Source organism: Sebastes umbrosus, chromosome 3 (genome assembly GCF_015220745.1).
Source record: "Sebastes umbrosus isolate fSebUmb1 chromosome 3, fSebUmb1.pri, whole genome shotgun sequence".
Lineage (NCBI taxonomy): Eukaryota > Metazoa > Chordata > Actinopteri > Perciformes > Sebastidae > Sebastes > Sebastes umbrosus.
The window spans coordinates 14,915,377-14,939,808 of record NC_051271.1 but is presented as its reverse complement, the minus strand read 5'-3'; the positions used below and the strand labels follow the sequence as shown (position 1 = coordinate 14,939,808).

Genomic DNA, 24,432 nt, shown 5'->3' with positions numbered 1-24,432 from the left:
CCTTAGTGTCATTAGTAACGCCTGTGCTTTTCCTACTATGACGAGGCAAAATGTCTGCTGTGAGAAAAGCCTACTGCCAAGACACACAAACTGCTGCTTGTGGCACAATAACTGAAAGTACTAACTCATCTATCTATTGACAGGTAACCATCAGCACATTGTCTCATATTGTAAAACACACGTTGCAAATAATAAATATCTACTTTAGAAACATAATTCAAAACTAAAAGCCTATCTGTTGTTTGCCAAACACTACCTATACACTCAATTATCAACCACCTGCACCCAGAATGCACCTGTGGAAACACCTTTAACCAATTAGATCACTTAGAAATCACAGCTTTAGCACTCTTCACTGGATTCAGCTTTGCTTGTTGGTGTGCACAACAATGGAGAGAGAGTTAGAGGACTGTAATTGCAATATACTGTATTTTGTTTACAGTACAATACAGTAACTATGTTCATGTCATCCTCAGTTAATGTAATTGTGTCTGATGCTGTTGTGAGTATTCAAAATAAACTAATTAATTTTGTTCCCCCATTGCATTTGTGTTCATATTTACAGCATGCTACACATGAAAATACCAGAGACTGTTTTATACTTAGCACATCAGGGTGGAAAGAGCTTTTGATTTGGTGTTTAAAGTTGTGATGCAAAAATACAATTTTAGAAGAGTTTATATAGTTTTGAGTGATGTGTTTGCTTTTGCAAAGTTTTGTAAAAAAATGTTTTTTAAAGTGATAAATAAATAAGATAAAATACTCCATCACACGTACATGTTCTGCATTCATCATGTAACTTAAGTAAAAGAGCAGAATTTTATTATTGTACTGTTGTGAAAATGTAGAATGAAATGTCCTATACTTTATATATAAAGTTAACATGTTCGTAAACTCATCATAGTTTTTATATGTAAAATATAGCTGTCAGATAACTGTAGATGTAGACGAATAATAATTTATTGTTAAATGTGAGTATTAATATAGCATAAAATGTAAGTAAAATGTAAGTAAAAGTACACGTTATCTCAAATTTGTACTTAAGTACAGTACTTGAGTAAATGTACTTAGTTACTTTCCATCATTGATCTCTTGAACATAAAGAGAATTGAATCACAGCAACAGTGAAAACACAGTAGATGTGAGTGTGAGCAGCCAGTGGGTGTCAGTGTTTGTCTGCTGATGATGATGGTTGATCTGAGTCCAGAGCAGGAAACAGAAATAAAATCAAGTCTTTACAGAATATCTCTGTCTTCAGGTTGAGATTATGTAATAATCTCGCCTCCAGCAGAGTAGACATCATCACAGCTCTCCTTATCTGTTGATGCCTTCACTGTCCTGAAGACAGACGTCTCCATTAGGAAGCTGGTCTGTCAGTAGATAATAGTCCTGGATGTCAACGTCCGGCTTCAGGAGCTGCTGCTGTGTATCTCTCTCTCAGACCATCTTCTTCTGATAAAGTGCCAGGAAGTAGATCATGACCTGTGGCACACTGACGGACGATTACTGCTTATTATTATTATTAATAAAGGGATAGATAGATTATCCCTAGTTAAACTACAAATTGCAAACTGCTGCAGAACTACTGTATATCTTCACATAATCACACAACTGGATAAAAGTTAGATATATTCCAAATGTACCAAACAATAAATTAGAAGACAAAACAATTACTGTAGATACAATACATTTAAAACATATTCAAATTTAATTAATCAGATACAAAATCATACCAAGTACTTGTGTAGTGAAATGCTTAGATGCCTTTTCCTTCAGTGACTACAATAGTGCAAACAGTGCAAACAAATAAAAAACTAAAGCACATAGAATGATCACCTAATAGAAACCTTTTTAATAAGTTTTTCCTGACTGTGAAGACCATCGCGGCCATCCTGGTCAACCTTCAGGTTACAAACAGGAACACATGGGGTCAAGAGGTCACTGATGTAAAACAGAGACATATTAAACTAGATTATTTTATAAGCATGCAAGATTTTGAAAACAGGATTAAGGTCTGTTATTTGTGTTTTTATGTGGTGTTTATTTGAAACCTTTAAACTATCTTGGATTATCCTGGTAAAATAAAGGTTAAAAAAAGAGAGAGAGCAAGACTATGAATGGATTTATAAGTTAATAACATCTTTAAATCAGTTCAAAAAGTAAGCGGGGCCAATAAAGGGAGCTTAAATAGGAAGTAATATGTGCAAAAAAAACTCTATCTCTTGCTGTTGCACTTGAAGTAGTTCAGCAAATTCAATAAAGTTGATGAATTTGCATGATTCTTGCAGTCTTTGGGTTGTAATCTACATGGTTGAATGCACTTATTGTAAGCTGATTTGGATCAATGTGTCAGCTAAGTAAATGTAATGTCATACACCATTGTTGTCTCCAAATTTATAGAGGAAAAATAAAAAGTACACAAAGAGTAAAGTACACAAACTGAATTACACTGTTAGGAAGGAGACCCCCAATGGCTCAGACAGATATATAATGTGAAAGCTTCTAGCGGTGTCCCTGCTGTCCCATCAAATATCTGGATAGTAAAACAACTGTACTGTAACTGGAGAATGAGCTGTGTTTGAGCGGAGGGTTGATTACATCAACGAGGCTGCCGAAGTAACGCTGAGGCATCTGGCCAAAGGTCAGATCAGGGGTTTGCAATCAATCCCTGATAACAGAGCAAACACATGCGTTTATCAGAGACGGTTATCTAAATTGCAAATTATCAAGGTTGTGTTGAAAGAAAAGTGGGTTTGTAGTAATCTGTGTTGTTCTTTCTGTGAATGAGGTTTATTTTAAGAGAAAAACAGCAATTAGGCCCGACGACTCCACCTCAGTCTAATCAACAGATCACAATTAGAGAACTGAAAACAATCTGAGACAACACATGAACATAGGAGAGACGAAGCCCGGCTCAGACTTTCAAAACTAACCACCGAACCATGTATTTACCATGTTTGTTTTTAGAACAACTTTTCAGAAACTCTGATGCATCTCAAAGTTTTTTAAAATCAAGTTTTCTGTGGAGATTTCTCTTGAATGTCTGGTGTTATTCTTGCTAAAATTTGAACATCTTGCTGATTCATTTTGAGCATCTCATCTCATAATCACTATAATTGGAATTTAAACAATATTAAAGTGGCAGTCTAAAATGACAAAAAACAAATTATAAATCAATATAATTAATAAATAAATAAATAATAATAAAAGAAAGTATTAATTCTCAACGCTCAGAGTCATCCTCTCCAACTCTTCCTCTGGTCATGGCTTCTGGATTCTTCCACACCGTCCTGTGTGATCCGTCCAGCTGGGTGAAAGATGAACAAAAGGCCTTTTGGCATCATATCACAGCAGGAAAATCACAGGTGTAAATAGTGAGATTAACGATGGCTGAATTCCATTTAGCTGCTTCAGTTTCAGCGTCCTGCTGGTTCACCGTCACACTGTCATGACTTACTGGGACACAACTGAGCCATCGTCATTGTTATTAGTAACACCTGTGCTTTTCCTTAGTTGCCTACGGCAAGTTTACATGTCCGCTGTGAAAAAAACGTACAATTGAGTTCATATAGAATAGACATGTCAATCTCTTTACAGTAGATAGGATTGCTTCTTCTTGAAGCAATTTGATTTGTCATCAAGTGTAACACGCCAGAGAGAAAACCTGAAGTCACAGAAGAGGAATCAGTTTAAAATAATTTGTCTTTAATTGCAGAGATACTAATTTAAGTCAAATATCAAATACACTACAAAAAAAAGTTGATTGCTTTCTTCAACACTGAGGCTGGTAATATTCATTTCAAACAAACACTAGATGATATTGATTTTTTTTTTAACATATATATATATATATAAACTGGAAAAACAAAGTTCGGAAACTTGTGTTTGGTCGATTATTTCTCTGTTGTTACAATGCTAATGGTCATTGTATTTTACATCGTCGGAAAGCCTGTTTATTTACCTTCACAATGATTTCCAACTTGTAAAGATCAGGCATTTGTGGGATGAGCAGCACAGCTGATTATGTGGGTAGCGCCCAAGAAAAATTTGCCAAAATGCTCTGCCAATGGTAAACAGTGTGTTCACCTGTTGGTATTGACTCTTGTTTTGAGTTGTTTGGTGGATTGGATGATTGAACTCTCTATCAGTAACAAGGAACAAACAAGACATATTGGCTATTTTACACTTTATTCATTTAATACACCGTCAGGAGCCTCACTAGCAGGTGGAAGATCAATACGCAGCCACAACAGCCTGGCACCTCCTGCTCATGCTGGTCACCAACCTGGTCACACGTTGCTGTGAGATAGCGTTCCATTCCTCAACCAGGATTCGTTGCAGGTCAGCCAGCGTGGTTGTGTTGGTCACTCTAACACGTACAGCACGCACAAGCTGATCCCACATGTTGAATTGGGTTGAGTTCTGGAGTCTTGGCAGGCCGTTCCATTCTCTCTACTCCCACATTGTGGAGGTAGTCTGTGATAACCCTGGCTCTGTGGGGTTGAGCCACTGGCTGCAGAATCTCATCCCGATATCTCCCTGCATTGAGATGGCCTTCAATGATGACAAGCCTTGTTTTGCCAGTGAGGGAGATGCCGACAACCAAAAGCTGTTACTCCATTAGTGCAACAATCAGCATAGCGTTCTCCACGTCGTCTCCATACTTTGACCCGGCCATCCAACTTTCTCAGACAGAACCTGGACTCATCACTGAACATGACATTCCCCCACATGTTCAGGTTCCATTGTCTGTGTTGTCCACACCAGCGCCAACCGGCCTGACGGTGAAGGGCAGTCATTGCAGGCTTCCTGGTAGCCTTATGAGAATACACTGTTTACCATTGGCAAAGCATTTTGGCAAATTTTTCTTGGGTGCTACCCACATAATCAGCTGTGCTGCTCATCCCACAAATGCATGATCCTTACAAGTTGGACATCATTGTGAAGGTAAATAAACAGGCTTTCCAACGATGTAAAATACAATTACCATTAGCATTGGAACAATGGAGAAATAATCCACCAAACACAAGTTTCCGAACTTTGTTTTTCCAGTATATATGTTTTACAAATAACTGATGTATGTTCTTGTTAATAAGGTAGTCTAATAACGGTGTATCATTTGCTTTGAGAGTAAGCTGTATTTATCCCTATATTTTTTTAGAGGACGTATTATGCTCTTGTGCTTTTTCCCTTTTTAGTGTGTTATATAGTTTTTTGTGCATGTAAAAGGTCTACAAAGTTACAAAGCTCAAAGCCCACGCCAAAGGAAGTTACCCTCCCCCAGAGAAACACTGCTCCTGAACGGCCAGAAACGCCTCGCTTGAAGTCCCGCCTTTTCTTCCGTAACATGGTGATGTCACCAAGTAACACATTTGCATGATACCGAAGAGTTTGGCTCGGTTGACCAATCACAACAGAGTGGGCCAGCTGACCAATCAGGGCAGACTATGAGAAAAAGCATGTGAACATGCTCTAGTAGATATAGTACATATATACACAGACAAAAGTTTACAAAGACCGACATTTATTCAGATATATATTTACAACTTGTCATGATCCAGTTATTTACAAGAATCAGGAGTACACATGAAACAAAAGTTATAATCAGGAGTATGTAGAAATCACAAATATGGCACTGAGTGGTAAGAAAAAGTGTGATCAGTCAACAACAATCATATGAAGGTTTTAATGGGAAAAAGGATATTTGACCCCGTTGCAGCAGTTTTACATTTATACAATTTCATAATTCAGAAATGTATTAATTTTATATCTTTTGTGTAAAGATGTTCAGTTCATCAAGGCTGCAGAAGGCTCGACTGCAAAGGAAAAGCTCTGTGTGACATACTGCAGGTTCACACCGCCTTTACATAAGATGTCTGCGTTTACTTTCATGCTTCTATTAAAGGTTGATGTCTAGAAAGAAAAACATATATCTCAGTTTGCATTTAAAATAATGCTGGTGAGAGAGCCTGTGTGCTCTTCCTTCAAGTATATATGTATGTAGGCTATAAATCATTTCTACGTTCAGTTAAGTTTCACCAAGCAGCACCAGCACGCCATACATGACGAGCGTTGGAAACGGCTTGTATCCTAATTCTCCAGTGAAAACTTACAGATCAAAAAATCTAAACACAACAAACAAAAGGTATCTCATCAATTCCATCAAAGAAACACATTGGAAACAATTAAAAAATGGAGGAAAATGACTAAATGGACACTGACAGTAAGGTAATAATGTGCAAGGAACGGCACAACACTCATAATGTGCTGACAAACCTGTCAAACTGCTTTTGGGAGAAAAAAAAAATATCTGACATTATGGAGCACCATGAAGTTAGAGATGTAGTTTGCAAGTTTTTAAGGAAAAGTGCCCCCTCCAGTGGCTGCTGCTAGAATAACAGTCCTTTTATGAACATTAAAGTGCTTAAGGCTGAGTTTTCTTCTGGTTTCTTTCAGTATATTAAAGTTTTTTTTGTGACTGTTTACACACTAAAAGTGAATGCTTGGACAAAAGGATCAAAATCTTGACTTTAGTAACCAATGCCTTACACAACGGCACCAAAAATACATTTTCTGCTTTGCACTTTGTTTGCAATTCTGCAACACATTTCTTGCATAACTGTTTGTTACATTAGACACACATTCAGGAATGAAATCTCTTGCAATCATTGGGAAAACACTCCTTGCTTGACAACAGAAGATGGGATCCATAAACTATCCACCATCCCTTATACATGCTATTGTTTTTGTTTATCATTGATTTTATTATATTTGTTTTAGGTAACACTTCATTTTACAGGTCAGCAAATTTCATGGTAATTAGGTGATAATTAGCAAGTAACCTATATTAAATTTCTTCGGAATTACTGCCAAATTACCCCAATATTTACCTTAATTTATTGAAAATTACTTTATTATAAACATAATTTAATAATCATATGGTAAAAAACAATATAATGGTTAAAATAGGGCCCTTAGGCTTGAGAAGCGGCTGTGCGTTGCTCTCCATTGGAGGCGGAAAAACCAAAACTAATAGAAGACACTTCTGATCAGGCACAATCTCACCATTGTGTGACTTATTGTCTACACAAATGTAACCTGGTAGCTGATGTCATGATTCAGGGAGATTTTTAAAAGAAATTTCAAGTTATTTGCTAATTATTATCTATTTATCAGCAGACATGGAAATAAAGCATATCAATTAACTTTGTATTATTTTCCTGGAAGTGTATTAAATAAATTACCAGCTATTGGGAAATAGCAGAATATAGTTATTAAATAATGTTTATAATAAGGTTATTTTTGATCAATTTTGAGGTAAATATTGGGGTAATTTAGCAGTAATTCCAAAGACATTTCATATAGGTTACTTGCTAATTATCACCCAATTACCATGAAATTTGCGGACCTGTAAAATGAAGTGTTTTACTTTCAGTGAGTTTACAGTAACATTGCATTGATTACTGTACTGCAATTCTACTTTTCTTTATGTTTTCTCGTTGTAGAAACCGGCAATGGCAAGGAAATAAAGCTGTATATATTTTTTTCTGAAGACTTTCTATTTTTGTGTCATTGACTCATGTCTTGTCATGTGAGTCGATGTACTTGGACGTTCTTTCACAGAAGCCTGTATGAGAAAATGAAGGAATGCAAAGTACTAAAGAGAGCAGTGTTTTGCATAAAGTACATCAGTGTGTCGTTCCTGCTTTGAAAGAAGAATTCAAAATCATTTTGTTGCAAAAATGACATTTTGAAAAAGGATTGCAGAGTTTCATTTCGACATACAAGTGTTGTGTCTTATTGGCTCGTGTGTAGAGTTTTGATACAAGAGCCGAATACCGCAACAAGTGTATAAGCAATCGCAAAAAAAACCCTGTAAGACATTGTTTTAATGTCACTGCCAAAACTCTTAAAAAACTGCAACTTTGGAAAGCCTACAATATCAAATCACATCCCTTCATGATACTACATGCTGCTAAATCCATCTCAGCCCCACGAAACGCTGCTTACAAACTGTATCTGTAGAAAACGAGCATAATGTCACAGATGGAAATACATGTAAAGTTAATTCTCTGCCGCTTTAAGTAGATTCCATTAAACATTCAACAAAGTGCTAACCAGCCGCTTCACTCTAAACTACTTTAAACTATTTTACAAATATTTTTTTTTAAAATACTTAACATTAATGAAATACATTTAGGAGAGCCAATGTCCTACCAGTAGACAAAAGGCATGCAGTGCATTTCCAGAATCACTTTTATCTTTGTACACAACCTTTACATGCAGTGTTAAAAACTGCAGCTGTGAGACATATAAAACCAAGGCCCTTCTCTGAATGAAGCACCACCTCTGGTAAAACATCACATCTACCAGTTATGACCCTCTCCGCTCTTCATTTACAGGCTTACAAACTAAAGTAGTCTGAGCTGTGGGACTCATCATTTGAGCCACTTCACCATCACACTGTAAAGCATTTGTTTAATGTGTACTGTATGAGAGCTACAATACATTTTAGAGGTTGTGCTTCATTCAGAGAACAGGGCCACAAATAACTCTAAAAATAACTCTACATTTACTATTTACATGTGAATGAGACTCTTTGTTCAGGACACATCAGCTGATTCATGTTTTTCCCTTCATTGCCGGCGTCCAAACTGCAGAGTCCTGTAGAAAGAAAAAAAAAAAACAGTGCAAAGACAACCCACACGGGGAAATCAATGGAATCAATCAATATAAATATAAATATTTATACGCCTCAATGTTAATGATGAAATCTAATAGTGCTTACCTGGTACATCCTTCTTGCCTTTGGAGATTCAGCGGGGGTCTCATTAGGTAAACAAACTGCACAAAAACAAGAGGAAGATTTAAGAACAGATGCAATACAATTAAGATATAAAATGCACATTTACATAACAACACTCGCAAGCGGCTCCGTGAGGCTGAGCTTAGGTAGAGAACAGTATACTGGCACGAGGTGCATGGACTCTGATGAAGGCCTCAAGAAACACATCTGTCTCACAATTAGTTGTTATGAATACTTCATGTGTTGCTGGAGTTTTGACCCTTAACCTTTTGAACTCTGCAATAGAAATGGTCCACCAGTGCCTACATTGGTATTTTTGCGTATTGAGATGTAATTTCTTGATTTGAGTCTTGAAATGCTTCATATCCTAAAACCTGTACAACCTAAGTTAAAGGTTACGTAAGCCAATAAACCATAATAATTGATAAAAGTGTTGAAATTGTGTCATAAATAAAAAATCTGACATGTTTTTACATGAAATGTTACTAAATAAACATATTGATCCAAACGATTTCTAAATGTAGAAACATAAAAAAAAATATTTCTTAACACTTCATAAGTTATTTGAACTGTACACATTCTTAAGTTTTTGAGATATGCTCAATTTTATGAGCAGATTGAGTGCAAAGGGGCTTTGGTAGTTTCGTTATGTTCCGAATGTAACGTAACGTAATGACATCATCACGAGCGTATAACGCAATGACGCGATAGATAGAAGCCTTAGCTTTCTGCTGCAAAAAGAATGAATGCTCTGGCTATTATTATTTTTATTATAGATTGATTTAAACAGGATAATGACAACGGTCAGCGATCTCCCGCCGATGTTTTTAAAGGGTTAAGATACTTTGGGCTTAATGCTAAATGTTATTGTCTGCATGCTACAGTAACATACTCACAATGAAAATGTATAATGTTTACTATGTTCTATGTTCTATGTACATTTTAACTTGCTAATTAGCAGTGAACACTTAGTACAGATGAGGATGGTAGGAATGTCATTAGTTTGCAGGAATTTGGTGACATATTGGACATTTTACTCAAAAGCACAAATGCAAACCTCATGGTGGTGCTATAGGAAAAGTCAGAGGATCACCAAAGTCAGTAGGATTCATCCACTAGGAAACATGAATGTCTAAACCAAATGTTGTACTAATCCATCCAGTAGATGTTATTATGTTATTTCACAGGATCACCAAAGTTACAATTCATCCTGAGGGGAACATGAAAGTACCAAATTTCTTTACCATCCAATAGTGGGGAGATCAGGGTTATTATAGTAAACTAAAACTGAAACTAAAACAAAAATAAGCAGTGAAAAATACCCGAACAAAAACAAACAAACTAAACTAAAACTAAATCTATAAAAACTAAATCTAAACCTGTCTGAAAAACTAAACTAAAACTAAACTTAAATTACATCGAAGAGGTGGAGATATATCCCTCCTGCACTCCTGCAGCTAAAGTAAAAGTTATTTAATTTATCAATTTCACAGCATTAATTATTAATACATCATTGTTGACCAGCCCGAGTGAAAGTGTGCTTGGATAAACAAACTGTTGCCACCTACCAACTCTCTCTCACAGCTTCAATGTCACTCACGAGATTCTGCGCTAGACAGATGCCAAAAATCTAAAACAAAAAACAAACATTAGTTTAATCAAAGTTCGACAGAGATGAGATAATAAACTAAACCGCTCACATTGTTCCTCACCTGTAGTAATGCAATCCCAATAAAGATGCCTGCCACCACCGTCAGGTTGTCTTGAAGCCACTTCTCAAACTGAGGGACGCATCCTTTGATATAGATGAAGGTTCGCTGCTCAGAGTCCTGATACAACATATAAACCAGTACATTAACAAGCAAGTACAGATTTAGCTTTTACTTTGTTTATGCTTTTAACGTTGTAAATCTTATAGTTAAGGTAGGAAATGATGTTGGGATTTCCTTTGCTTTGCAGCGCTTGACAACATCGTTATTTATAATGATTCTACTTTTCATTATCATGTGGTCTCTTTCACAATAAAATCCCTCTGAACTAATGTTACCCGCTTGTTAACACACACTCAGCCTCACACGGTTGTTTTTCTACTCTCGACTCTTGCAAAAAAAAAACCTCGTCCACTCTGCCTTTTTCCTCACATTTAAAGTGCAGAAAACAAACACAGCCTTTTCCTTACATTATGCTTCTATGGAGCGAAGCCAAAGCTAATGATGGGGGAGGGGGTTCAATTCCCAGAGAGCATTGCTGCAGCATGAGTAATACCACTCGGCCCAAAGTGCTGATGGGGAGCCAGCTGCTGTATTTTGAAGACTTGGGAAACCTACTGAGAGAGGAATATTGTGTGCCCAGGGTGGAGTACCTGATGACCTCATGCAGCCTAATAAACCTGCCTGAGGCCAAATAAGCCAGATCACTTTCTACTCTTCGGACTGTTTTATAGCGGCTTACTTCTAGATGAGGATCTCAATCTCTGTTATAAATGTAGGTTTATGTTCAGCCACTCACCGGTTTTGCTCGGATGTCGTAGCCACACTGAGTGTTGATGACATCCTCCTGTGAAGAGAAGATGGTTAAACGTGTTTCAAAAAGTTAAAGTCAACACATTTAGAGACTTAAGCTGGGAGGAAGTGAAAACGTTAATGCTGCTTGTTTTCAGCCTAGACATCATTTTCATTTTTGTCAATGCTGAGGTTAACATACTGTCCCCATTATATCCCCAGGAACACTGCTGACCAGCGTTAATACTGGAGTGCTCCCAGCTCCCATAGCTCTACTTGAGACTCAAGACTTGGATCTGAGTCAGATTTAGGTCATAAAAATTGGGATTTTAGACTTGACTCATGTTTTGACCTTGTAAAATCCTGAAACATTTAAAAAAACAGACAGCAAACACGGGAGCCTGCATAGCCACACGGGTTGAATATTTCATTACTAACACAACCGTGAACCGTGATATGCAAATTTCTTCTTTTCGTCAACAAATCCCAAGAAAAGACTAAAAAATAACAATTTAACCTACTAAAAATGAATGTGTGTGTAGCCAAAATCTGATATATCTTATTCTTCAGTGCTCCATTGTTTCCACTGTTGCGCTAATGCACTATTTAGAGTTCAGACTTACGTTTGCTAAGAATTACAGTACCAAGCTGTTTAAGGAAATGAATATATATATATTTTAAATGAAACTATATTTGTGACCCTTTTTAAAAAAACGTTTCTGTCTTCAATAAGAAACAATAAACTCAGGTCTGAATGCAACAAACAAGTGGAGAAACTCAGAAAATTTTGAGAGAAGGACATCAACACTGTTGGTTTTGGTGTCTTTATGGTATTATGATGATAGTAATAAATAAAGAAATAAAGAAAAATCTCAGCCTTACTCTTTAAATGTGTGTTATGTTAATGGTCAGCAATTGGAGACCTTAAAGACTTGTAATTGACTTGCAGCTAATTTATGAAAAATTGTAGAGCTGCAACGATTAATCGATTAGTCGTCAACTATTCAAGAGTAATTTTTAAAGAAAAAAAAAAGTCAAAATTCTCTGATTTGAGCTTCTTAAATGTGAATATATTCTGGTTTCTTTACTCCTCTATGACAGTAAACTGAATATCTTTGAGTTGTGGACAAAACAAGGCATTTAAGGACGTTGTCTTGGGATTTAGGAAACACTCAACACAGATTTTTCACCATTTTCTGACATTTTATAAACCAAACAACTAATTGATTAATCGAGAAAATAATCGGCAGATTAATTGACAATGAAAATAATCGTTAGTTGCAGCCCTAAAGAATTGGGACTTGGGCTTGCTTCAAAAGACTTAAAAAGACCTCTGCATAGTGCTTTCATTTTGAATCATGTGTTAAACATGAAGTGTTGCTCTCAAAGACGATGACCTGTGTGGATCAGCATGTTTTTGGGTCAGCAAATAAAAAAGACTCTCGGCAACGCCTGTTTTGCAGAAGCACCGTCACTGCTCTGAGCAGAGAGCAGCAGTTTGAGCATTTTTCTGTCAAAAAAAACAACCTTGGTCAAGATAACTCCTCCCAGTCGCTTTCAGACTTTGCTGTGCTGGCAGAGCCTGAGAGGACTAAACACCGAGGCCTCGACGTCCTGTTGGAAGCCAGCCAGGACAATTGACAGCGTCAGCCAGCCTTCTGGAGGACGCAGATAACCGAGCTGTGAGTCACAGGGAGGACCCTCGCAATTTTCCCTCAAACTAAAGGTTTCAACATGTTAGAAAGTGACCTAATCAATTTGTACTCCAACTTTTTCATCACAAAAACACCACATTTCACCCATAGGCTTGTTGTGTTTTACCATAAATGGGAATGAATTGGCTGTGGATCAGAGAGACTGAAGTGTGGTGAGTTTTTGTGGTAACATACCGCTGGATCTTTGGTGCAGCAGGAAAAGGGCACGCCACATTTCTCACGACTCGGGTTCGTATCAGTGCAGTTGAAGTAGATGTTCAAATTCCAGTCATCAGCTCCGAATGCGCCACAACACTCCCACTACAAGGTTAAACAGACATAAAAAAAACCTCACATATATGTCAACAACGTCCCACAGAAATGGTAAAAAAAAACAACACCTGAGAGGAATCCGTGCTGTGGATAAAGAAACAGAGTGCTCACATATTCCTGAGTGAAGTCTATCAGGTTCTGCAGATCGATGTCGTCTCTGTAGGCCCGAATGTTGTTGTTAATGAAAAAATTGAGTTGGTCCTTGATCCAATCTTTGAAGACAAAGGCCAGGACTCCTGCAGTCAGTTCCAGGAAGAAGATGATACCCAAGAACACGGAGAACTGAAAATACATTTAATAAATATTATTATGAGACCAAGGAGATTGTAAAAATCTAATTTCTTCACAATGTGTTTGATGAGGGAACGTACAAATTTGAGCAAGAAAGAGTTTTCTCGCAGCGCTCCGATGCAACCAGCGAATCCGAGGATGAACATCACACCACCCACCACCAAGAAGAGCCAGACCGGGTCAAAGCCCCCCAGGTCTGTGATGGACGAGATGTTGGACAGAACACCCTGGAAAAAAACAGAGCGGAGAGGGGTTAGAAATCATTTGAAATCTGACTGAAGTCCACCGTCTCCATGAGCTCGTAGTGTACACCCTACCAAAAGTTCCAACTTCAATAATGTGATGAGCTGAAACAATTAATCGACTGACAGAAAATGCACTGCCGACTAGTGTGATAATCAATTAAATGAATAGTCTGACATTTTCCACAATCTTCCCGAGAATCACATGAGAAGATTGATACCACTTCAAGGAGAGGAAAACATGCACATTCTCAAAATTGTTTGTGGTGCCGGGAGGAGATCTCCTCCAATATGTACTTTAAAAAAAAAAAAAAAGACTTGCTCCCACACACACTTCTCTCTGCTTTATCAGTCAAGGTTTCGGTCAACAAGGACCTTCCTGATGTGCTGATGAAGGTTCTTGTTGACCGAAATTTTGACTAATAAAGCAGAGAAAAGTGTGTGTGGGAGCAAGTCATTTTTTTGAAAAAGATTGATACCGCTCTCACATCTCTACGGTAAATATGAAGCTGGAGCGAGCAGCCGGTTATCTTAGCTCAGCATAAAGACTGAAATCAGGGGGAAACAGTGTAGAAGTAATTCTCTTAGAGTCATACAGAAGTGTGCTAACCAATGATAGAGAATATTGATCATATAACCATGTTGAATTCTTGAAAAGCATATAATCCTAGTTATTGTTGTGATGTCTGTAGCCCCTAGTAGCGTCCCTGCATGACCCTGGCTTTATCCTTCAGCTGTTCATGAATCCTCATGAGGCCTCCGAAAGAGATAATTCCTAAATGTGATGTCTGGAAAGGCCCTTAATTCCCTTAGTTCCTTGTTTGACTAGAATTGCAACTTGTATAAATCAACTGTACCAACAACAGGTGGCAATTATCTTTTTTAAAATAGACGCTGGGAAGCACCAAACATGTTCGGGGCAGATGATGTAAACGATATCTTTATGACTACTGACCATAAACGCTAAATTACCGGACACCAATATAATCGAGACAACTGTGAGATGTTATCAAGACGGAGGGGAAAGCCCCTCGGTCTAGTACAGGGGTCAGCAACCTTTACTATCAAAAGAGCCATTTTAGGCAAAAACAAAAAAAGAAATCTGTCTGGAGCCGCAAAACATTTGCAGCGAGGTATGGGGCCACATTGAGGGAAAAAGAAATTAGATAAAAAAAAGAGATTTTGAGAATAGAGTCATAACTTTACGAGAAAAAAAGTCATAATTTTACGAGAAGAAATTCGTAATATAACGAGAATAAAGTCATAACTTTACAAGAAAAAAAGTAATAATATTACCAGAATAAAGTCATAACTTTATGAGAATAAAGTCATAATTTTACAAGAAGAAAGTCGTAATATAACGAGAATAAAGTCATAACTTTACGAGAAAAAAAGAAAATAACACGTAAAATCACTACTACTATACATATATATATATATATATACTAATATTATGACTTTATTCTCATAATATTACGACTTTTTTTCTCGTAATATTATGACTTTCGTACCGTCGTACCATAGACCTACAACAATGATAAATTTAAATTTAAATTTAAACAAAAAAAAAGTTATTCTTTTCCACTAATTTTTTTAAAAATCCACGGGGGGCCACTGGAGAGTGGCTAAAGAGCCACATGTGGCTCTGGAGCCGCAGGTTGCAGACCCCTGGTCTAGTATATAAGGCTATGATATTAACCCTGAAGTCAGTAGTGTCCGGAACGGCTCTGGTTTTGGTTGCATCTCTTTCTGGCCTTATTGAACACAATAAAAACTCTGCTTTTTGCATCAGACTTGGACTGTCTCCAGAGAGTTATTTGAGTATCCTATATTGACTTTTTGATGCCTTGGACATTGAGTTATGAAGAAAGTTGATCCGGGTTCTCATACACTTTAGGCCCAAGGCCTGAGATATCCTGCTTCTACAACAGCTAGCCTGCCTCTGTCCAAAGGTAACAACATCTGCCTACCAGCACCTCTAAAGCTCACTGATCAACATGTTATATCATGTTTGTTAGAGTTTAAACAACAAGTTGTGGTTGTATGGGAGGTTATGAGTTGGATTATTACGTGGCTGAAGTAGTGACTTAACCTACTTACTTACCCGTAAAACAGCAAAGTGTTGTTTTTACACTTCACTTTGTGTACGGTTTAAACAAATGAGGTATGACGTGTTAATTAGTGAGCTTTAAGTACGTGTGCACATACAGGGAATTTGACTCAGGTTTTTAGCATCTCTATCAATGTACTTACACAGAAATAAGAATAACAGCTAGGGACAAGGACAACAAGGATGAACAATAAAGGTAAAGAATAGACAGGACACTGAAAAAATAGGTGTATATATATATATGTATATATATATATATATATATATATATATTAAAAAGTACCAATGACCAACAATAATATAAAAATAAAAACATCTATATACAAGTCAACTGTTCTGTGAGTTGTAAACATTACAAATAGTGTAAAGAAATAAATACTGGATGGATATACATGGACTGGATGATTATGTACAGTATGTACATGTGACGATGACTCACTGTATGTACAGCGTGTATAGGACTTATATTGACACTGACAGATGATATGTACATATTAGAAAAAATATTAGAAAAATTGTGCATTATCCCTCCTATTATCTTTGGGGTCAATTTGACCCCATTCAATGTTTAACAGCTGAAAAATAAATGATTGACATCATTTTTTTGCTTCATATTTAATGACTTTTCCTAATTTAATGGGGACAACTGGGTAAAATTAACATGATGATATGTTTTCAGTGTCCTGTACACATGCTGTACGCATCGGTGTTCTTTGGGGTCAATTTGACCCCAGGCTGTTTTAGCTGTATAAAACATATACGAAATATCAACATTTTACACACATTTGTTTTGGTTGTTTTGGATGATATTGAGGTCACTATAACATGCAATTTTATAATCTTCAAAAAGCTTTAGGACCCTAACCTAACATAACCATACCTGTAGTAGTGACAGTCTGATTCCCTCCCCCTATTCCAGTCCCGCCACAAAGCCCACCTGTTCTCCTCTGCCTACTCCTAGCCCTCCCTCCCCGTACCCATGTATATGAATGAGAGTGCACCTGTGTGCGTCGTCTGTTTGTTTCACACCGTCTCCCCCGATATTGTAAAGCGTCTTTGAGTTCTCTAAAAGCGCTATATAAGTTTAATTTATTATTATTACTAGTGCGAGAACCACTGATAGTTCACACGACATGGGGGAGGGGAAACATCAATTCTCGCGAGAACTTTGATATTTCCCACGCTGCGGGGGCGGCAAAATGTGGTTCCCGTGAAGATATTGATACTTCACACAACATAGGGGTGGAGCAAACATATACAAGCTTCTAAACCATTTGTCTCGGTGCTCTGTGTGCTCTCTCTTTCTGCTCTCTCTCAACTGAAAATGACTTCTAAGGAAAGGTTTTCTGTCATTGAGGTGTTGTCACATCTCTTTGACCATGAAAGTGACATAGAGGAGGATGTGTCAGAGACAGAGGATGATGTTGAGGAGGACCCTGATTATGAGGCATCCTCCTCTGATGAGAATGAGACCCTCAGTGTTGACCCTCCTGTTGTCTCTCAACCACCAGCAAACACACTACCTTCCAAAAATGGAAAGTTATTATGGTCCGTCTCCCCACTTGAACAACAGGGTAGACTTAGTGCTGCTAATGTCATCTAAATGGTTCCAGGCCCCACCAGATACGCTGTCAGCCATGTCCAAGACATGAAATCTGCATTTGAGCTCTTCATAACACCATCAATCGAAAAGCATATACTTGAGATGACAAATTTTGTTTTATTTAAAAGGGCTATTTAGGTAGTCAACAAACAAACATAAAGTACCTGACACATAAACTTGGGCAACAATTTTAATTATAATCATTTTCTGGAGTTTTACATTGCTGGGGTGAAATTGACCCCAAGGATAAAAGATGTTAGTAAATTTGAAGGCAACAGGAGGGTTAAGAAACAATGAAATGATAATAATATTTACTAATTATTAGTAATGCTATAATTTCTGCTATTTTATCATTAGTTTGTGTAATATGAAATAATTCGTTTATAGATTATATATTGTATCATAGCTGATAACAGACAATAACAATTACATTCTGATTACTTTAGTAAACTATTTATTAACAGTTTATTGTTGTACACAGTACAAGTATTTGTTAATGATTACCAAATGATTTGTAAACCATTAAAACATTTATAAACATTACATAGATAGATGGACCAGAAACCAGTTATTAACCATTGACAAAGTATTTATTATCTAAATAATGTTTATAGATGCTTTTCAAGATATTTATTAATCATTTAACAAGGTATTATAATCATTAGTTGTAACTTTATGATAGCCATCCAAATAATGTTTATAGATGTTTTACAAATCAACCATTGACAAAGTGTTACAACTATCTATGTAATGTTTAGAGACAAACAATTTCTTTAAGCTTTACAAATAATATCTTAATAATTAACAAATAATTATATATATATACTGTATATAGTTTATAAAATGTTATAATGTGTGCAACAATAAACTAATACCATACATTTTAGCATTACTAATAATTAGTAAACATCAATAATTATTAATTATTTTTAATTATTTGTTGTTTGCTAACATTAAATAACTTTTAACTATGTTTAAAGACTGTAAGAATTACAGGCTATAGGTGCTGGTAGGTGGATTTTGTTACCTTTGGACAGAGCCAGGCTAACTGTTCCCACCTGTTTCCAGCATTTGTGCTAAGCTAAGCTAACCAACAGCTGGTTCCAGCTTTATACTTAACGTACAGACATGAGAGAGGCATCAAATCTTCTTATCTCACTCTTTGGACGACAGAACATGAGCCTGTTTCCCAAAATAGTGAATTATCACTTTAATCATTTAAGTAATTTATTTAAAAATGCCAAATATTCTCTGCTATTCTATTTTCAGCGTTGCACTTATGTGACGATTTGCACTTTTCTCTGTTTTACATCATTGTAAATTGAATCTCTTTGGGTTTTAGACTGTGGGTCTGACAAAACAAGACATTTGAAATCACCTTGGGCTTTAGGAAATTGTAATGGGCATTTGTATTGACCAAACAATTAATGGAGCAACCAAGACAATCATCACATTAATGAATAATGAAAAGGATCATTAGTTGTAGCGATATGTGATGGATGAAGCAATAATCAGAGAAGTTATCTCGATCTTTTCTTCAGTGAAAGTCAAGATGAAAACTGACTAGAGTGTCTGTCTGCGACTACACAATGAATGAATCTGTGAAATGCATCAGATCCTTTCTGCTGTCCATTGTTCAGAGGGACGTCCCACCGGAAAGCATGACATTCCTTTCTGATTCAGTAAAGCCTCTGCTGTTATATCGAGAAGTCAGACGGGTGAAACGACGGGAGACGAATGTAAATGATCCACTTAGTTTATGGATTAATTGCAGGGTGATTCAAGATTCACACAATAAATTGGTTATTGTTTCACAGATAGACGAGCAGTAAAATCACCTTTTCGCTCCATGCCCACAGCCCGATGCCGAGGAACGCCACTCCAAGGAACTAAAAGACACACAAAGAAGAAGAAAGAGACAAAGAGAGCAGGATTATTATTGCTGGGACTGCAACATGTAGTCATCATCACACAGCAGCACACGAGAAACCACAGAGAGATTTTCCTGGCAGCGATCCATTAACTAAATATTTCTGGTGTCAGTCTGCTCTGCAGTATCAGCAGGAGACTCCCACACTTGAAAGCATCTTCTAACAGCCTGAACGCATTATGACTCAAGCTTACGGTGTAAAAGTTCAAAACCACATTTCAGGATTTGAAAAGAATCAAAGCATCGACGTTACTAGAATTAATTGTAATTATAATAGCCATTAAAAATGATAATGAATTGATTAAAATCTTAATTTATTAGTCATTTTAGTGATCTATTAAAACACTCATTTGCTGGTTACATTTCCACAAGTGCTAAGATTTGCTTTTTTTTCATATTATTATATGAATATTTTTAATTTTCATCTTATTTTCATGGACACATATGAAAAGGCAGCAACTTTAAGACATCACTCTGGGCTGTGGCTACTTGTGATGGGCATTTATCATTACTTTTTACATTTTATATACTGAATAATTTGGGAATTAATAAGAAATAACACTTAGTTGCAGCTGCTTGGAGACCGAATAAGAGTTAATAGAAATAAGTCTCTGCTGTAAAAACCTAACATTTTACTGTACTTTTGTATATCTCTTGGGTTAGTTGTAAAATGTATCATCATAACACTGATTTGGTGGCTTTTATTGAACCAAAACGGAAGGATGTCGGAACATATTCACGTGACAACGCTCCATAACAACACAGCCAACTTTATCTGCTGTCGAGTGATTGTTTGTGAAACCGTTGCAGAGGAAGAAGGAGGGACACATGCTTTTGACAGAGCCGACTTCCTGTGATGATTTATGAATGGTGACGGGATCAGAGAGGTCAGAGCCTCTGCAGGGCCGGACAGGTGGCCTTCCTCTTCATCATCCTGAGGCCCACGAAGGCTCCACTGACAGTATGGGGAAAGGCGATGTGACGATAGATGTTGTGAGACAATATAACTCTGTCAACTGTCACAAAACATTTTCATAAACTGTGATAGATACGTGTCAGTGGGCCTTTATTTGGATAGTCAATTCATGAAAGTACCTAAATAATCTCTATATAAATAATAATTTAGTTACTACTCACTCAAACTTTGCCGTACAGTGGTCACATATAATCTGTTAAACATCTGCAGACAAAGTGAAACAGTTGAATTGTTGAATCTCAACTAATAAAAGCTGTTGAAATGTATAATATATACATACTATTGGCAGCCGAACCATCTAAATGAAAGTGTTACCAGCCAGGCCTTTTTGCACAGAAGATGTTTTAACAATATTTCAAATCCATATGCAAGACAGCTGTTTGACAATATTGGATTTTAATAGGATAGTTGCATCAAAATGTGGTGTATTATTAGCCCAAAACTGACAAAACCATCTGGTTATTTCATCTATTTCATCATAATCATTGCAGTCAATTATGACGCAAAAATGCAAAATATTTTCTGGTTGCAGCTTCTCAAATGTGAGAATTCACTGATTCTTCTTCTTCTTTTTCTTTGTCATTGTAAAATGAACCACTGAGTTACACACTGCTTGTATAGTCAGTGGTGGTCAGTGTGGTCAGACACAACAAGAAATTTGAAGAAGTCGCCTTGGACTACTTTATGACATTTAGACATAATTCATCGAGAAAATAATCGATAGATTTATTAATAATACAAAAGATCATGTTTAGCTGCCAACTAATCAGTTTGAGATTAATGTTTTTAGTCTATAAAACATCAGAAAATGGTCATCAGAATTTATTCTATTTCCTATAAATGTAAGGAAGACCTGGAAAAGCAGCCTTATTTAATTAATTGTCTGCCATGTTTTATATTTGAATAACTAAAAAATGACACACAAGCACCTCAAGAACAAGGAAACTTGTAGAGGATAGCAGTGGTGTAGAGGTCGTTGATAAGGTGGGTGTACGACTAGGAAGAGATGGGTAGGTTACCGAGGAGGAAGTGGGTAGAGGCTACTCTCCTATAGGCCTATATGGCGTAAACCCACGTATACCCTCCACACCGGAGGATACAGTATGTTTCACTGAACCACTGCTCCAACCATGTAGACTGTCAACTTGCTCTTAACTTTATTGTGTTGTTATTGATTTTGTCTCTTTAGTGACTAAAACCTTGAAGCTTTGTCTTTGTCTTGTAACCATGTGAGTCTGAGGTTAGAACAGAAACCATGATGCACGATTAGATCATCTTTTAGCATCAGAGTACATTTTGACTCCACATTTCCTGTCGCATGTAGCAAGAGTTTGACTTGACATAATATAAAAATATAAAAGGAATTTTAAAAAAGAAAGAAAAGCAGTGAATTCTCATCAAACGATTGGCATTTTTAAACTATTAAAGCTCCAGTGGGTAGAATTGGAGCAAATATGATAACAGAACTGTTACTGTAATGCCTATTTCTCACCTCAAATGTTTTCAGAAACATCTTGTAGTGTTCTGTTTAGCTGTAAAATGAGAAAGTTTGTGACCCGGCAGCCATGTTGAGATCAGTTCAAGGCCTATTGAAGGAGGCTGGGACATGGACGGACACGCGTCTTGGGGTATAACACATGCGCAGTGTAGCTGGAGCTGCGGTCGAGCGTTTGCGATCGGCTCAATTTCGTCGACTGCGCATGGGTTGTGCCCCAAAGATATGACGCGTTGATGACGCGTTGATGACCCAGCCTCCTTCAATAGGCCTTGGATCAGTTGAGGAAATATCAAGACCCGCCCACCAGCCGGAGCAAACTTTCTCATTTTACAGCTAAACAGTACACTACAAGATGTTTCTGAAAACATTTGAGGTGAGGTTACATAATGATGTAATGTATTTTGTCGTATCTAATTGTTGCTGTCGTGATTCAATGTTGTCTTTATTTGTTGGATGTTGCTATTTGACCCGGTCTTGGCTAGATCTCACTTGTAAAAGAAGTTTTAATCTCAATGTGACTTACTAGTTAAATAAAGGTTATACATAAAGCCATTTGTTATCCCTAATAACTCCTTTTAGAAAGAATAACCAACCCTACACTTTCAGTTTCAGGTTTGTAACTGGAGGCCCAAAGTGGGACATCCCAGAAGTCCTTAATGGGGTTACTGGAAGTATTTGTCTCCCCTGTGATTTCACTCAGTATATATATATATATATATATATATATATATAGATAGTACAGGATGATCAGGGATGAAGAGACAGTTTGCTCTGCTCAAACATCACTGATTATAAAATGTCCTCAGATGTAAATAAGTGATGTTGTCAGACAGGAGACCCCTTCATCATCACACTGATGCAATTCCGTCGAAATGCGCTAAAACGGAGCGTTTAAGACAGAGGGTATATACACAGGTATATTCAGGCCGACAGTATGAGTAAAATAAAGTTTTTTTTTAACATTACAGCATGTAAACATGTTCTAGTAGAAACACAAAATACAAGTATGAACCTGAAAATGAGCACGATATGGGACCTTTAAAGCCTTAAAACAGAGCCGTGAGGAGGTGCAGAAGTCTAAAGTCAGAATACTTTAATTTAAATATGCTGTAAGGTGAATTTTTTCCCAATCATGCCAAAAATATTACTGCAGATAACTAATGTTAGTTTTCTGTAAATTGACTAAACAGCTTTAATACATATAACTCCACCTTTCAGATAACGCATTGTATTAATGAATGACATTACTAAAGCTATTTGTTATCCCTAATAACTCTTTTAGAAAGAATAACCAACCCTATACTTTCACTTTCAGAAAAAGCAGGTTTGTAACTGGAGGCCCAAAGTGGGACATCCAGAAGTCCTTAATGGGGTTACTGGAGGTATCAGTATATATATACAGTATATATATATATATATACTGTATATATATATAGTACAGGATGATCAGGGATATAGAGACAGTTTAATCTGACTATAAAATGTCCTCAGATGTAAATAAGTGATGGTGTCAGACAGGAAAACCCCTTCATCATCACACTGATACTGTCTTGTCTGCACAAAAACAAAAGCTGGTATAGGTGACACTATATATGTGTCACAGGAGCAGTGAGTCTATTGCAGGGGCTGAAATCATCTCAACGAGAAGAAAGAAAAGAAAGAAAGCCAAAGCTGCTGCTGTTGTTGTTGTTGTTGTTGATGATGATGGAGGACAAAAACATGTCATGTCAGTGTGTATTATAAGCTGAGGATAAACCAGGCCTGAACACAGTGGAAACAGTAGACTTACCCAGAATATGATGTTGAATCCGAAGATGAAATACTTGATGCAGCAGCTCACTTCATGAGCCTTGAAATGCTTTCCGGACATCATTATGTGGATTTGTTTTGTGTTAAACGCCCTCAATGGGAAAAGGAATCACATCTACAGTCCTCTTGTTTTTGTTGTGGAAACACCTTTTTTTTTCTTTTTATATATATATTTTTAAGGCTCGACAAAAACGCGCTCGTCAATTGTTTTTTAGCGTCTTATAATAAACATCCTCTCGTGTTTCCTGGAGACAAAGAGACGCAGCTGGAGCCGCAGAGGAGCTTCAATCTGCGGCTAAAAATACGCGTTCATTTCCGGATACACAGCTCCAAAAGAAGGTATAACGGTGAAATACATCTACTGAAGTCAACCAGATTAAAGCCGATGGTCTCCTATCTGACCCATAATGTAGACATGGCTGTTGTTTGACTGACGTGTCTGGGAGACCAATGAGCGTCTTTTGTTGTCACAGGAGGCGGGACTTCCGGTAGAGGAGGGCGTCACTGCCCTCATATGACCATGACATACAGTATATCATCATATTTAATCACTTTAGAGTATCATTTATTCATTCTGACTAATTAATTTGGCTTATAATAGAAAACTTTATAATTAAACCTTATTAGAGCTATTGGGCT

The 24,432-nt window shown here is 36.9% G+C and overlaps 1 protein-coding gene across 1 annotated transcript; it reads right to left on the bottom strand.

Moving 5' to 3' along the window:
- Window positions 1-7,594: 7,594 nt before the first annotated feature.
- Window positions 7,595-24,219, bottom strand: LOC119485728 (tetraspanin-5). Its single transcript, XM_037765476.1, has 10 exons — window positions 23,774-24,219; window positions 19,419-19,469; window positions 13,706-13,852; window positions 13,446-13,616; window positions 13,197-13,322; window positions 11,315-11,362; window positions 10,519-10,635; window positions 10,375-10,436; window positions 8,789-8,844; window positions 7,595-8,664 (listed from the first exon to the last, which is right to left on the bottom strand). Exons 1-9 carry the CDS (start codon window positions 23,855-23,857, stop codon window positions 8,832-8,834), a joined length of 819 nt encoding a protein of 272 aa, XP_037621404.1. The 5' UTR covers window positions 23,858-24,219; the 3' UTR covers window positions 7,595-8,664; window positions 8,789-8,831.
- Window positions 24,220-24,432: the final 213 nt, after the last annotated feature.

Excerpts from the sequence above, each read along its gene's own strand:
- LOC119485728 (XM_037765476.1), bottom strand. The coding sequence starts at position 23,857 with ATGATGTCCGGAAAGCATTTCAAGGCTCATGAAGTGAGCTGCTGCATC. Across the intron at positions 19,470-23,773 it reads GATTCAACATCATATTCTGG|TTCCTTGGAGTGGCGTTCCT; the intron begins GTAAGTCTACTG and ends TGTGTCTTTTAG. Across the intron at positions 10,437-10,518 it reads TTGGGATTGCATTACTACAG|ATTTTTGGCATCTGTCTAGC; the intron begins GTGAGGAACAAT and ends TTTTTGTTTTAG.